Genomic DNA, 11,292 nt, shown 5'->3' on the forward strand with positions numbered 1-11,292 from the left:
GACTGGTCTCATGACGAGGCAGTGGTTGCTTGGGTCTTCTTGTCGTCTTTAGCCCAATTGGCGAAGTCGCCCCTCTGTTTCCTGATATCGACAAAGCCCGGCCGGCTCTCGAGAATTCGAAAGGGGTTGCCCACGAAATCTTTCTCAACTTCACCGCTGCCACTGAGAAACCCTGCCTCACCCTCCCTCTCAATTTTGCCAGCCCAGACGCGCCATTGAATCGGTCGAAGGTTCGGGGCACCCAGCACAAGTCCCAGTACAACGATAATGGTCGCGACTGCCGTTTCGATCGTGATGTCTGCTGGTAGCGAGGTCGTGGCAGAATCAGGTGACGAAGACAAAGGCGATGCGGCTCGGAATGATTGTAGTGCCGAATGCTCCTGGGCTGAATAGCAACTGTTGCATAAGATACGACGTCAGTCATGAACGGCTGCGGAGAATGCGAGAATGGTCGAACTCACGCGTGACCCAGCAACACAAGCCCAAAGGCAGCAATGGAGCGGGAAATCCACGTCATAGTATCTTCATGCGTCGTGATGCGTAGGGCGTCAAGCGAAAGCTTCCTGAGGCAGTGGGCGAAGATGGAGTCAAGTTGCAGGCCTCAGCAATTGCATTTACATTAATCAGGTGCTAGGTAAGGTATGTATCTTGCTTACCTCGGAGATGAGTCGTTATAAGGCTAAACGGGCTACAGGCCGTGCGACTGTAACAGGGATTATGCATTTAAGGGGGTTCAGGCGCCGCTGGAAGATGTACTAATACGATCTCTTGGAACTTCGAGTTACGTTTCGACCAGAGCAGTGGCCGGCCGTTACGTGATAGCCCTTAAACATCGATGGTGAGCCACAGGTCCCCAACCGCCCATGCAGAAGCCTTGGATTCTAAACTCGATGCGCCCTGGTCATTCGCAGCCGCCGTGCATGAGACTGAGGAACGGATATCGGCTCCCACCAGTAGTAATGAGTAGATGTGCGCCACATTTGCTACCATCTAGGCCTCGGTCAAGGATACAGGACCAGAATGCCCAGCTTGCAAAGGATACTCGCAACGAGGCCCACAACCTGGTCGCAGATGTGTAAAGTCATTTCTACTCTGCTCCGGGTGTCCGACCGGTGTCATACAATACTACCTAATCTCCATGTTGATCCAAACTCCGCCTGTAAACAGTCACACACCAGCCAAGCATGAAGAAAACTCCCCACAGCCCGTACATGTATTGCTTACCAGCTCATTCCACGCTGAAAACGCGAGATTCACCTATCACAACGTGCTGTATCGCGTTGTGCTCACTCAGGCTGGTCTATCCAGTTGTTGAAGTGGCTTCCTTCAAGCTCCTCCACCCTCCAGCTGCTCTCTTGTCCCCGCAGGATCTGAAGCTGTGGATCATGCATGAGATTCTCGTCATAGCCTGACAGACCATCAAGTAGGTCCTGTCTGCCGTCGCCGAAGCCAAGCGGATTCGTCCATCTAGGCTCCAGCATGGGATCCCCGTACGGGTCACCATATGGATGACCTCCATGACCCATCAAACCCGGATCAATCATGGGCTCAAGGCCGTCGTGGTGGGACATGGGTCCGTACTGGCTCATACCGTCGAAGCGGCCATCCATGGATGGGGCGGAGTAGCCCATTGCCGGAGATGGCGTCTTTCTGATAAGAACGTCCTCGACGAAACCGGTGGCGTCTTGTCGCTGATGAACGCTCTGCTGGTAGTACTGCCCACCAAGGCCTGTCTGGCTGTACGGTGCTGGCAGAGGCTTGCCAGGATTGCTGTAGTGATACATGGATTGTGTCTGCACTCCAAGACCCATTGGGCTGCCTGCAAGCGGTGGGTAGTTGTGGAAGATGGATGCCGGCGCATCGTTGCGACCGTTTCCTGGCTTCTTGATCTGCCTACTTCTCGAGCTTGCTCGGCTGGCACCCCATTCGAGATCTTCCAGATCACCCTCCTCGGAATCTCCCTCTCCGTCCCTTGCCTTGGGCCTCGGTTTTGATGGTGTGAACTTGTAGCCCGGATGGGCTTTCTGGTGATTAGCTCGCTCCATTTTAGCCCACTCGTTGAATTGATCGCGGACGTGTTCAGGCTCCAAGGGCCAGCCGCTGCCGCAGACCTGAGATACGACTTGATGGTTATTTTGCGTGCAGAGACTCTTGGCCAAGTTCTGGTACGCCTTGCGATACAGCATGAATGCATTCATAGGCCGTTTGATCCTACCAGGCGTCTTGCTCTCCTCCACCTCTTTCATTCGCGTTTCCGCCGATCGCTGGACGTAGGCCTCGATGTCAGCTACGGGCACTTGAGGCTGCTCTCTCGCCAGCTCGCTCAGTGGCTTTTGGAGCCCATCAACCTTCTTGGACGATTTGGCACGCTCCTTTTTCTTCCTAGGGGTTGATTTCTCGACGCGGCCAGTGCGGGTTGCCAGAGACTTGCTGATAGAAGGCCCTTTGTGAATGTTGAGTCCGCTTCGGGTTGTCAGCACATCAGACGCACGGGAGGGCGTCGGCGGTGATGTGTCAGGGGTACTGTAGGGCTATGAAAGAACTTGTGAGCTATTTCAATCCACTTGTTGCTGCGTTTGATTGCGTACCTGATGGTTTAGGTCTCCGGAGAGCGGTCCATAGAGTGAGCCACCACTGGTATCATAGCCCGTATGGTTGTACGAGTGCTTCAGTAGGTCAGTTTAGTCCGCCTTCTAGCGCGTTCGACGTGGTTGCTACTTACCATCTGGCTCTCATGTCCACGGTGGGAGTACGGAGAGGTATGATCGTATGGCATGTCTTGTTGAGGACCAGGCGTACCGTATCGAGATGGCGTTTGGTATCCACCCATATCATTTGGGTGCAGATGCTCTCTTGGATACGATGTGGTTCCGGTCGGTCGTATCATTTGATGCAGTCCGTTGGTGTAGATGTCATCGTTTGAAGGAGCTGGAGAAGGTGGGCCGTTGTGTGCCATTCCAACAAGTGAGAGAATGGTAAATGACGAACAGAAAAGACCGGCCCGTCAGAGGATACCCAACTAGTTGATAGTCGATGGAAATGTGGACAGGTATGACGAAATGAAGAAGATGTTGATGATGGGGGTAGTCCAAGGCTTCAAATGAGCTGGGTGTTTTGGTCTTTGGTTCCCTGAATCTATCACAGCAACCCTTTTCGTTTCTAATCCTCAAGTGGAGATGTTCTTGGTACTTGTGGGAGAATCAAGTAGTCGCAGGACGACCCAGGTGATGAGGGTAGGACAAGGCTCGACCAATATGCGTGTTGCACAGCACAGTAGTCCGGTAAGGTGAATGCTTGGGGGAAAAGCAGCCGGCAGCTGTGACATGCGAAAGAATTGAAGGTTGAAAGGGGAACTGCACTGCAGATATCTACATTCAGCAGATACTGAAATGATTGCAGCTTGGTGGAGGGGGGTGTGCTTCGAGGGTGGCGTGTGCATCAAGTTGCACGGTGGGAGGAAAGCAAGTGAGAAGTTCAGAGGGATGGCAACTGTTGGTAATCCTACGGACAAGGAGAGGCCTGTTGAGTCTTTCGCTCTGTCTCTGCTCTACTCCTGCGTTTGCTGGTGTATCTGCCGGGGATGAGCCGTCTGTATTGTATTGCAGCTGCAGCTGCAGGCGGATGAGGTGCAGGTGTCGCTAGTGCATGGGCAGGTCCAGGTAATATTCTGAGTATGGGTGACAGCTTCAGAGTTGAGGTATGGCCAAGGGATGCAAGGTCTGGGTATGGAGTGACGAATACCTCGCAAGCAGCCGAAGAGTAGGGATCAGACAAGTGATCTGGGACCGTTCCCCTGGGACGCAGGATGCGACGACAATGTCAAGGTTGAGCTTTGACTGAACGAGCTTGCCAGGAAGCGGCGGTGAGATGAAGACTGGTCAAGCATGAAGGCTCTATGAATAGCCTGTCGTCCTTGTGACAAGGGGGTTTGCTTGCTTGAGATCGAAGCTAGGTGATGGTCTTTGGTGATATCGCTAGCCCCAACTCTCTCTTCCTTCTAGCCGGGTGCTCTGTGATTGTCGATGTCAAAAGGGGACCGGGAGTCTCTTCGGTAATTCGTGTGTGATGATGCTTCTCCGATCTCCCTTCAGTATTCCAATGTAGTTGTTCGGTATGCTGGGTCAGTGTTGTCTTGCCGCCTTCTCTTTCTACCCTCTCGGTTCTTTCTCCTCTTCTGTCTCCCTTTTGTTCCTCTTTGGGTTCCTTCTTCTTGTCGTTGGGGACCTTGGCCAGGATAGCCCCGTGTGACCTGGAGAGTAATGATGTTCCAAGGTGGGAGTGACGGTAATGAGGGCAAGTGGTAATCCGGGTGTTGTGAGTGGTATGACTGCGATGCTGTACCGATCACCGGTCAGGGAAGCCGGGTCCAAGAGCCAAAGCCAGGATCAGAAGCATCCGGGGAGCGAAGTGAAGCAACGCAAGTCAAAGCCCAGGACACCTTGTCTTTGTCGTAAGAGGAGATTCATTCATTGAATCAGATGCTAAGTGGGAGGAATGAAAGAAAAGCGTCAGGCTGGGCTGGGTGGTTTTATGTGTACATGTTACGCATGTGCATCTAAGGCAACCCTCTGGCTATCTTGCCTTAGCCTCTGTCGTATGCCGTCGCTGGCTTCTCTGCGTCCGAAAGAGCATCTAGCTGATTGCCGCATTCGGATGTGGGTTTGAAAGCGGCGCCGGGCGGCCGTACGCCAGCCTTACCCTACCTTAGGCAAGGCACATATCCTTAGCAAGCCCCGGCCGCTGCTCGTCTGTCTCTCTGTTTGGCCGTCTTTGGTTAATAAGAATGGGTTGTGCCTCTTCTGCTGTGATGGTCCAGGCTATCATGCCGTACCATGGGAGCTGCCATGTAATACCCTGCAATGCACCCAGCCCAGCACTCTGAACACCAAAAGAGCTGGCATTCAAGAGAGTGTAGAAGCCTCATAATAATCATAGAAACACCCGGACTCGCAGGTTTTTGATTGCCAACGACCGACAGGGGATTAATCATGGGCAGGGATGGCGGCGCCGGGGAGAGGGGGGCATCAGCCGTGTGATGTGATGCTTGCTGCCGGAGTGGGCACCTACGTGCGCCTGTTTACGGATGGATATCCATGTCTTGCTTCTCTTGTCGTTGGCAACATGGAAATGGCCGCTGTTGGAGCTGGTGCCTCTCCCAGCAGCACCGAGCAGCCATGAGCTGGCCCATCCTGTGCCATGATCACATCTTATGTTGGCGAAGTTATCTTCACGGGAATCGTGTCTGACCATGTTCCCCCACCGGTTCGCGCTGGTAACCGAAGAATGTGGCGGTGGCATTTTCTCCGTCGGCCAAGCCCAAGACTGATAGAGCGGACGGGGTCAGCATGGACATTGACTTTCCTCCTTCTCTTGCCCCAGCTCATGTCTGCTCTTATTCTTCGCTCACATATTCCGATTCCTCCCCTCAGCTCTATTTCCATTCAGCCGCTGACAATGTGTGTGCTGTCGCCCTTCGTAACTCACCCCTCCTCCCTCAGGCCGTACCGTGTTATGGGGGCCAGCATGTGGCTCATCCCCCCCGCCCTCCACCCCCGTCGTTTTGTTTACCATACAATGACAGAACAATCCAGGCGCGAGACAGACAAGAGACCAGACTCAAGAGGCTTTGATTGTGATTGGGGCGGAGAGCAGGAAGAGATGAGGTTCGGGCCCGGAGGCGGGCCCAGGGCCAGTGAAAGGTAGCTAGGTCTAGGGAAGCAGGCAATGCCGGGGCCCAGCCAGTAGACTGAGAAGGTGCAGGGTAAAAGCAATGCAAGGGGACGCGAGGCGAGAGGAGGCAAGGGCGACAGAGGGGGAGGCGTTGACAAAAAAAAAAAAAAAAAAAGCTGTTCGGTTGGTGAAGTTGGGTTAGAGAGGCTCAAGAGGAATGTTTGTTTGCTCAAATCGGTACATCAGGCTGTCTGTGCTGCCGGAATCGTTGGTGGCGCCTGTCCTGATTGGTCTAGTCCAAGAACAGCCTGTGGCGCGTCCGGTTCTTTGATCCTGACAAGTTGAACTGACACCCGACACAGTGTGGGCTGTCATCGCCCCGCTCTACGCGTATGGTACCTTCCATGCCTTAAGGTAGGTGCCTATCGTACCTACCTTACCGCACTTAGGTACGTGCAGACGCGTGCGGGCAAGCTCTGGTAGGTAAGGTAAGCGGACCTTCCTCGTCCATGTCCATGTCATCCCGGGCACCCATCTTCTATTCCCCCGTCTACGGAGTACGACTGCTGCGCAGCAAGCAGGATCAATTCCACACAACACCTCCTTGCGTTTTCTCAACTTTTACTTGCCTACCTCACCTACTTTACCCACTGCAACTATGGATATTGCGCACCAAAGGTACCTTACCCAACCTCATCCCTCACCAGCTAATTAAAACCACCCGACACCTGTCCCGGCAGTCCTGCCGTCACGCACGTCCTCCCGTCATCGCCGTCCTCGCATCGTCACCTGGCTTGCTGCGTTGCTGGTTGGCTGCTTGCCTTAGATTTACTGAGTGCACTCAATTGGCGATGGACAAACCTCACAGATGGCTGCTCTCCACCCCAACCAACGGAATGAGTTGGGTGAATCTCGCGTCCGCATCTGTGTCTAGGGTAGTGTAGGTATGCCTGCACCAAGCTGTAGTTGGGTGAAGTGCTTATTAGTGCAGACCACTCCACATGACCTCACCAGAGACTCAGCTGTCGTTCCAACACCCCCTCCGTTCTCGCCAAAACCCGGCTGTCCGCTACCAACCATCACCCCTGCTGCGAATCCGATTCCACCGTTTCCCATTCATAGCCAATCTGAATAGGACGCGGTAGCGAATCAACGAGCTGTTGCCCAACATTTCGCCCCGCGCCATGTGATGAGGGTGGGTGAGAGAGGAAGGATAGAATATGCTGACGGAGTACCAAGAGGCAGTCGACACCCACCTCTCTCGCGTGTTTGATCCGTCCTGTAATATGAATCGGCATATTGTTTGTCTTGTTTGCCTCTGACATTTACGTCCTAAGCTGGACCTGGGGTCACGATTCCTGGGCCTAGAACCCATTGTCGGGGTCATGTATTTCAGTTCTTATCAGGGTCCTCCTCATTGAGCCCATGGACGCTCGACAAGTCGGCTGGAGACCGAGACAAAAGAACGAACCGTACCTACCCTACCTTACCCAAGGTAAGTAGGTACCGTCCGGCCTCTTCGGATAGCCCGTCTTGTGCCACTGCTACTCCCATAACCACTGCCACCAAGGCAAGGCAGTGTGCGATGGTGCCGCCCCAGGCCCGCTCGACAGCTCGTCTCCTCCGGATAATAGTGTCCTTGCACATCGTCAACCCCATTCCAGAGCCAGTAGAAGAAGCTACAAGCCAGTGCTAAGACGAGCCAGCCTGGAGCCGCCATCGCAGTCGGGACTGGACTTTGCACGCATCCTCTAAGCCAGTCGCCTTCCTTTCCTGCGGCGCTTGCGGCTTCGTCTGCAGCTACAGCGCGCTACCTTCCCGGCCATGCCTCTGGATCTGGCACTAGACCAGACGCCGCCGAGGAGATTTTCTTCTCCAAACTTTACTTAGCTTAACCTCTCCAACCAGGGCCTGACTCTTACCATACCTAGGTAGTAGTATCTCGCCGATCTGTCTCACTACTATCCTTTCCGTTTTCTCTCTTTCTGTTCTTGCCTCCGCCTTTGGCTTATTCCTCTCTTCATGCAGAGCTCTCCCTCGAGGGACTGCAATATCCAAGCCCGTTCCCGTCTCGTACCATGCACGTGGTAAAGCATGGTCTTGGCTCTTCTTCCGTTCGCTGGCAACCTGTATATCAAGGCACGTAAACATCGGTACGCTCGATTTACGACCAGTCGAATGTCTCGTACAATTCGTCTTCACATACAGTTGCCCAGCCCAGCCGCAGTGCGCACATGTGGCTCACCATGTATGAGGGCCGTTTGAGCCCCCACCCAACCGCCAAGTTGACGGACCGTTTGCTGGCATCAGACATGTCCAAGGCGAATACTCAACCAACATCTCCGTAACTTCATGTCACTTACCTAAGGCTAGTAGTCTTGCCGTAGGAAAAGGCTAGCGGCCAGTCGTTACTACCATGACACTGACGGTCACGCTTTGCGGAAAAGGCATGTAGAGGTCATCTCTCGCTGAGGGCATCTGATGGAGACATGCGACGCCAGATCTATGTCAAGCCGATCGATCGGTCACCCCACGAGAACCTGGATGTGCGCATCAATAACGGTGATCCGTCGCGCGTTTGCCAAACCAGTTACCGCGTTGAGATCACTATTTAATCCAAGGTGAGTAGACCGCTGTTGATACTCTTGGTCTCAGAACATAGCCGTTACGGCGGACTCGATGTGCCAAAGGCTCTTGGATAAACGTCGTGAAGGTTTTTTGGGCAACCACACTCTATCAGATCATTCGTCATACCATTATCCAGCCACACCCTTCCACCGCCACGCGAGCTGCCATCGAACCCAATATCAATCCGTGGTCTTGCCAGAAAGAATGCCCATGCGTCCTCAGGCTGATCCCCTGTCTACGCTGCCTCATAAGGACATCTCGAGACCACATGATGAAAGAGGCATGTTGCATCACTATCAACCTCTTGCTGCTGCCGCGTTCCTCCTTACCCATGCGTTTTGCTCAGATGGCGCCGGGAGTCGACCCTGGAGGCAGCGATCGCCGACCTGGCTCTGTAGACTTGATCGGAGGCGTCAAAATCTGCTGACGTGGGGACGGTGACAACGTCGCTACAGGCGGAAGGACAGCAGGCAAAGCAGGTGTCTTGATGCTGGGTGGTTGCGGACGGGGCAGAGGAGGTGAATGCTTCGTCGGGGAAAGCCCAGCTTCAGCTGAGGGTAGTGTGAATGATGAGTGTGCTGAGCCAGGAACGCCATATTCGCGACTGATCACTGGGGTTGCTGTCAAGCTAGACACTCCTGGCCTGGGCGATGAAGTATCTGCAGGGCCAGGAGTTGCCTCCAGTCGAGTGGGGCTCGCCGGCAACCCATCGCGACCAGTTGATACGGACCCGTTAGCCATGAAGTGCACTGCAACACCGACTGAGTCATCAGCCTTGGGTGTCGCTGGCTCACTACTGCCTTCTTTGCCTGACTCTCCCTCTCTGACCCGGTCTGACGGTTCCGATGGTCCAGCGGCTGGCGTGGCAACAGGAGACACTCCGTCCAAGATTGTCTTCCCGTCTTGTGAGTTGGACTCAGGCTGAGTAGTCTTGTCCCCAGAGAAAGAGGTTGATTGCGTACTCTCATCGGTCTGGGTAACGCTCGGTCCATCCATCGGTTGTGAGCGTGATGAAATTTCGCCCATGATTCCAGCAGATGGCCTGGGACTATATGCTGTGGGGAGCTGGCTGGCAGGTGACGAGTCGGAGGGACGACTGACCTTCAGCTTAATTGTTGTCCGTGGCCTTGCAGCCGCCTCCTTCGCGCGTCGCCGGCAAGTCTGACAGACGAAGTGGAATTCTGTTCTCTCAGCCTCGGTCTCACTTATGCCTACGCACTTGCTGTGCTGCCAGACATTGCACTTCTCGCAGGAGATACTATGCGTCCCGTCATCTACCTGGCCATAAACGCCACAAATGCAGTCGAAGATCCAGTCATCCTCTTCGTCTTCGTCATCGAGCTCCTGGAGCGCACGCTTGTTCTTCTCGATCTCAGCCTGCAGTCGACGTTCCGATACGCGACCTGAACCACTGCGGTTGTCTTCCGAAAGCTGAGAGAGTTCTCTTTCGTGCTGTGAGCGCCGGGCTTCCCGCTCTTTCAGGCGCTTTTCACGGGACAACAGCCTTGAGTCTCGCTCTTTTTCGAGTTTGAGCCGTTGTTGCTCCTCTTTCCTTGCAGCAACTTGTTGAGCCTGGACCACTTGGGCCTCCTCCTTGGCCTTCTCCTCTTGCTTCTGTTGTTCAACTTTGCCAGCGATCCTGCTTGATCGTTTGGCATTCGCCATTTTCGCCAAATTAAGAAGCTCCTTCTCGCGTTGCTGCTCTTTGCGTTTCCTCGACTCTTCTTGCTTCTCCAAAATGGGCAGCAAGTGGTCTCGTAGAGAGTCTCGCAGTATCTTCTCGTTGTCGTCCTTGGTTTTGTGAAAAGAGGCGATAAGCCCTTGGACATCTTCTAGGGTCACAGCAACACATTCCCACCTCATGCCACCGAGACCGTCGTCCTCGCGAGTAGGCGAAGGTGCTTCCGTGGATTCGCTTGGGGGTTGATCCGGTTCATCGGCAGCCTCTGCTGCAGAGACGCGGCGCCTCTTGTTAGACCGAGAGCCGTACTTGGTCGGCTTGGACTTCTTCTTCGGTGTTACTTGTTTTGGTGGAGCATCGGTGAGGCGGTATACCCTATTGTCATCAAGGACAAAGTAGGTGCGGTCATCCCTATCCCAGCCCAGGGGTTCTATCCGCTGTGCAGGTATCTTAGTACGCTATGTTGAGACTCGCCGAATTTCAGGCACTTACCCAGCTGGCCTGGTCAACATCCTTCTGTTCCTCCATCTTCTCCCTTACGCGTTCGGGACGTAGCATAATCCATTGTGTCATTTGCTGGAGAATCTGAATCTATCGCATGGTCAGCAATGAAGCTTGATAACTTGGCGATGGTGAGACGGTGCCTTTCTCAAGACGTCAAAGTCGGCGAATTTTGCAGCAACCTCATCGGAACCAAACGGATTCTTTTCGGGCGCTCTAGCTAAATATTGCCTCCTGGTGTACTCATCGAACAATTCGTGCCTGCTCTCGGTCAGTGGTCGGAAAACGCGAGGGATCTGTATTAACGCGTACGTCAAGCCTCTGTGCGACGATATGAACTTGAGAAGAGCCAGGCCAATGTCCTGGAGCACGGGCGCGTTTGGCTTGAGGCATTCGGTTTCAATATCCTATGGCATCGCGGGTCAGTAGTTGCAAAGTTGGTAAGCACAGTTGGGAAGGGCAGGCGGCGTACTTCGGTATCCAGACTGTCGTCAATCTTAACGACCTTCCCAAAAAGAAAGATCCATTGACACAGGTTGGCAAATTGCCATTGGCTGCGAATGCGATGGAGTAGGGTCGGTTCCTCTCGTACATCGTCGATTTCTTCAATGGTCCGTTTGCGTGACGGAACCATTTTCTGCATTGGTGTGTCGCGAGGTTAAGAGCGGCTTCTGGAAAGCAGGTATATGTCTTTGTCGATTGAGGGTTAATATCCGAGGCGTCGCGTCATGGGCATGTCGTGGCCGAAAAAGGGTTGAAATAATCAATGGCAAGACAAGGCGACGTAGAGGTCGATGGCGAAGACGTCGCGA

General features: G+C 53.9%; 3 protein-coding genes across 3 annotated transcripts; all 3 read right to left on the bottom strand.

The window, feature by feature from the left end:
* Positions 1 to 8: 8 nt before the first annotated feature.
* GCG54_00015650 (uncharacterized protein) lies at positions 9 to 517 on the bottom strand (the record flags this gene model as incomplete). Its single annotated transcript, XM_045415426.1, has 2 exons — positions 9 to 396; positions 462 to 517. 2 exons carry the CDS (start codon positions 515 to 517, stop codon positions 9 to 11), a joined length of 444 nt encoding a protein of 147 aa, XP_045256170.1.
* A 769-nt stretch (positions 518 to 1,286) lies between these two features.
* Positions 1,287 to 2,956, bottom strand: GCG54_00015651 (Transcription factor Sox-2; the record flags this gene model as incomplete). Its single annotated transcript, XM_045415427.1, has 3 exons — positions 1,287 to 2,531; positions 2,589 to 2,666; positions 2,723 to 2,956. The coding sequence occupies 3 exons, from the start codon at positions 2,954 to 2,956 to the stop codon at positions 1,287 to 1,289; spliced, it is 1,557 nt and encodes a 518-aa protein (XP_045256171.1).
* A 5,684-nt stretch (positions 2,957 to 8,640) lies between these two features.
* Positions 8,641 to 11,114, bottom strand: GCG54_00015652 (uncharacterized protein; the record flags this gene model as incomplete). Its single annotated transcript, XM_045415428.1, has 5 exons — positions 8,641 to 10,416; positions 10,472 to 10,570; positions 10,636 to 10,741; positions 10,793 to 10,887; positions 10,953 to 11,114. The coding sequence occupies 5 exons, from the start codon at positions 11,112 to 11,114 to the stop codon at positions 8,641 to 8,643; spliced, it is 2,238 nt and encodes a 745-aa protein (XP_045256172.1).
* Positions 11,115 to 11,292: the final 178 nt, after the last annotated feature.

The sequence above is a fragment of the Colletotrichum gloeosporioides genome (genome assembly GCF_011800055.1).
Source record: "Colletotrichum gloeosporioides strain Lc1 chromosome Unknown consensus_119, whole genome shotgun sequence".
Taxonomy (NCBI): domain Eukaryota; kingdom Fungi; phylum Ascomycota; class Sordariomycetes; order Glomerellales; family Glomerellaceae; genus Colletotrichum; species Colletotrichum gloeosporioides.